Genomic DNA, 3,402 nt, shown 5'->3' with positions numbered 1-3,402 from the left:
CTAGTAATGGAATGGCTGGGTCAAATGCTATTTCTAATTGCAATTTTTTAAGGAATCGCCATACTGCTTTCCACAGTGGTTGTACAATTTGACAGTCCCACCAGCAGTGTATGAGAGTCCCAATCTCTCCACATCCTCACCAGCATTTGTTATTTTCTGGCTTGTTGAACTTTCCACGGCACCTTTCTTAAGACTAGACCTTACTAATTTTGCACAATACACATTCATATAAATGAACAGGACTGTTGAATGAGGAACAAGGGTAAGAAAGAACCCTGATTTAAACAGACAACATTAATTCCTCAGAAGGGTTCCCATATCTCTAGTGCAATTTAAAGTCAAGTTTCTTTTATCACAGACTCACACCTGTGAGGTGTAGGTCCTTCACCCATTTGTACATTACCAGCACAGAAGAACTCTTGGCTCCAAACCTAATGGCCTCAGGAGCACCACTAGAAGGAGGACATTAATGATATTACTTGCTATCATTGAGGACTCGCTATCTGCCAAGCAGAGGCATGTCTAAGGTATGGCAGGTATGGCAAGTGCCCTGGGTGCCACTGAACAGTTTCTGTTAATCTGGTCCAGCCTAACATCCTTCCTCAATCAGTGCAGACATCCAGAGGCATAGTGAGGTGGGGACAAAGGGGGATACTGGGCCCCAGGCACAAGACCAAGGGGGTGCCAGTCGAGGTGTGGAATGACATTCTTAGGTGCCACAAATAAGAAAATATGAAAGGCAGCTGGACAAGACAGGTGGGGGAGGGCAAGAGGGGAGGAGGGCATTTCTGCTGACGTGTTGCCATTATCAGCATGTAGTCATCTTGAAATTGAAACTGAGGTGGGGGTGCCCCTTAGAGATCACCCTGGGAGCTCCTTACCCTCACTACACCCCTGATTCCAGGCACTGTGTCAAACATTTTACTTTTGTGACCTCCCCACCCAAGAGCCCTATGAGGTTAACCAAAAAATCAAACCCACTGCCATCAAGTTGAATCTGACTCATAGCGACCTCCATTGGGTTTCTGAGGCAGCAAATCTCTACAGAAGTAGATTGCCCCTTCTTCCTTCCATGGAATGGCTAGTGGGTTTGAACCACCAACCTTCTGGTTAGCAGTCAAATGCCTTAGGTACTGTCCCACCAGAGTTCCTTCCCTATGAGGTAAGGAATGATTATTCCCATTTTATAGTTGGGAAAACTAAGACTTGGAGAGTTATATATCTTGTCCAAGCTAAAAATCAACAGTGCCAGAATCTGAGCCCAAACCCCTTGTAACTTAGGTTACTATAGGGCCATGGGTGGGTAGAGTATGATCTCCCTAGGCCTCAAGTTCAACTTCAATTGTCATCCTCAATGATTCTTCATCCTTTCAAGATATTTCCTATGGAACAAAATTAAGAGGTTGAATTATGTATGTATTTGAAAAGCAGGAGTCCCAGCAACCTGTTTTTCCCAAAGAGTCAAAAAATTCTCAAACTATATTCACAGACTAACATGAACTATAGGCTCTACAGCAAGGGCAAAAGCAACATACATTTCTGAAGACGATCCATTCACTGTGGCAGTACTGCAAGGTGCCGCCTAACTCAGGGGTTAATTGCTTGTCATCAATGTATGTCAGCAAATCACTAACTGAGCTCAGCATAACCACCTATATAAATAAGCAAGAAAGATACTGTTAACTGCCCTTCGTGGCATCCCTCCATCCACCTGTAGAATGCACTCTAGCATACAGTCAGCAACAAATGATCTCTTAGCAGTGGTGTGAACAATTCACTCCTGAACATCCCCCATATACCAGTATGCACTACCTCCTTCAGATAATAACAGTTTTCATTTACAAAACCACTTCTCTGGAAAGCAAAATTAATCTCCATAGAAACCGAAACATCCACTTCTCCTTTATCTCAAAGTTTGCATTGTTAATGGCCAAAGCTCCTGAGAAAATGCTGCACTTACACCAGAGTGAAAGGACACTGGGTGGCATTATAACTTATCACACAGGATCGGTCTTGGCTCAGTTATCAAACTTTTATGAGCACTGTATTCCTAACTCTCAAAACACATAAAAACATCTTTAAAAAAAGAACATGGTACTCTGAACTAGATCAGGATGTAAGTTCATGGGAGTTCACATACATAAAACAAACAGCTTGTTTTTACAAAAAAAATCATGATTGAGGTTTCTTGGGGGATATACATGTGTGTATACACACACACACATAAATACACACATATATACACACATGTATATAAAATACACACAATATATATACTTCCCTAAAGGTACTGCTTTGCTACAAACAGCTTGATCTATTTCTTTGTTAATTACAATGTGAAATCTATTTTTACAGTAGAAGCAGATGACTTCCAGGCATTTCAAACATTTATTCTGGAAAGACATATTCTTTCTCTTAGATGCTAAGATGAATACATGTAAGACATCAACAGCATGGTACAAGGGCTTCCTGAGAATTAAAGTGACAAAACATCTAAATAATATACTCTTACTGGCAATTTGAGCATGAAATCCTCTTGGCTAAATCGAAACCCAATGTCTGTGAAAGTTCGTTGAAGAAAACTGGTGGGACGTAGAACCAAAACCAAGTGCAAGTTCCCAGGGAAGGAAGCCTATAGGAAAAGAGAACAAAAGAAAAAAGGGACAAAATTCTCAAAACACGCACTCAACTGAACACATATCAGAAAATACGCAACTAAAGGGAAAAAAAATAAAGTCATAAGACCCACATAAAGGCCAACACGTTAAAAAATGGATATTGATAAAATCTTAAAATGTGGAAATAGAAAGAAAAGTCATGCAAGGTCATCAAGGTCAGATCCTTGCAAAGCTTCTAGTGTGGAATTTTCTCACGCTGGACACGTAGATCCCATGTGATCAAAAGTAGACTCTGAAGCAAGTTAGTTTACAGTTAGTTATTTGAACTCAAACTGCATTTATTTCCCGAAAAAAAGGATTAGGAGGCAGTTTTCTATGCTAGCCCTAAAAGCCATAAGAGAGCTAACTACTGCCTGCTTCTAATAGCAAGGTTCAACAAGCCAGAAAATAAATGCTGGCGAGGATGTGGAGAGACTGGGACTCTCATACACTGCTGGTGGGATTGCCAAATGGTCCAACCACTGTGGAAAGCAGTATGGTGATTCCTTAAAAAGTTAGAATTAGAAATACCATTTGAACCAGCCATTCCATTGTTGTTGTTGTTGTTGTTGTTGTTGTTTAGTGCTGTTGAGTCAGACCCAACTAATAGCGACCCCTCCTTGGGTTTCTGAGGCAGTATCACTACGATAGATTGCCCAACCTTCCTTCCGAGGAGTGGCTGGTGGGTTTGAACCACCAGCCTTCTGGTTAGCAGTCAAGTGCCTTAGCCACTATGCTACCAGAG

The 3,402-nt window shown here is 41.4% G+C and overlaps 1 protein-coding gene across 1 annotated transcript in view; it reads right to left on the bottom strand.

Moving 5' to 3' along the window:
• The window catches only part of MCF2 (MCF.2 cell line derived transforming sequence), a 92,930-nt gene that overhangs the window by 70,153 nt on the left and 19,375 nt on the right, over positions 1 to 3,402 (bottom strand). The window contains exons 4-5 of the mRNA XM_007951728.1: positions 2,513 to 2,632; positions 1,536 to 1,652 (exon numbers count right to left, since the gene is read on the bottom strand). Coding sequence (XP_007949919.1) covers positions 1,536 to 1,652; positions 2,513 to 2,632 — 237 coding nt within the window. The remainder of the gene's footprint in view (positions 1 to 1,535; positions 1,653 to 2,512; positions 2,633 to 3,402) is intronic.

The sequence above is a fragment of the Orycteropus afer genome, unplaced genomic scaffold, assembly GCF_000298275.1.
Source record: "Orycteropus afer afer isolate SDZICR_OR568_19922 unplaced genomic scaffold, OryAfe1.0 scaffold00310, whole genome shotgun sequence".
Lineage (NCBI taxonomy): Eukaryota > Metazoa > Chordata > Mammalia > Tubulidentata > Orycteropodidae > Orycteropus > Orycteropus afer.
This window is presented reverse-complemented; position numbering and strand designations above follow the sequence as displayed.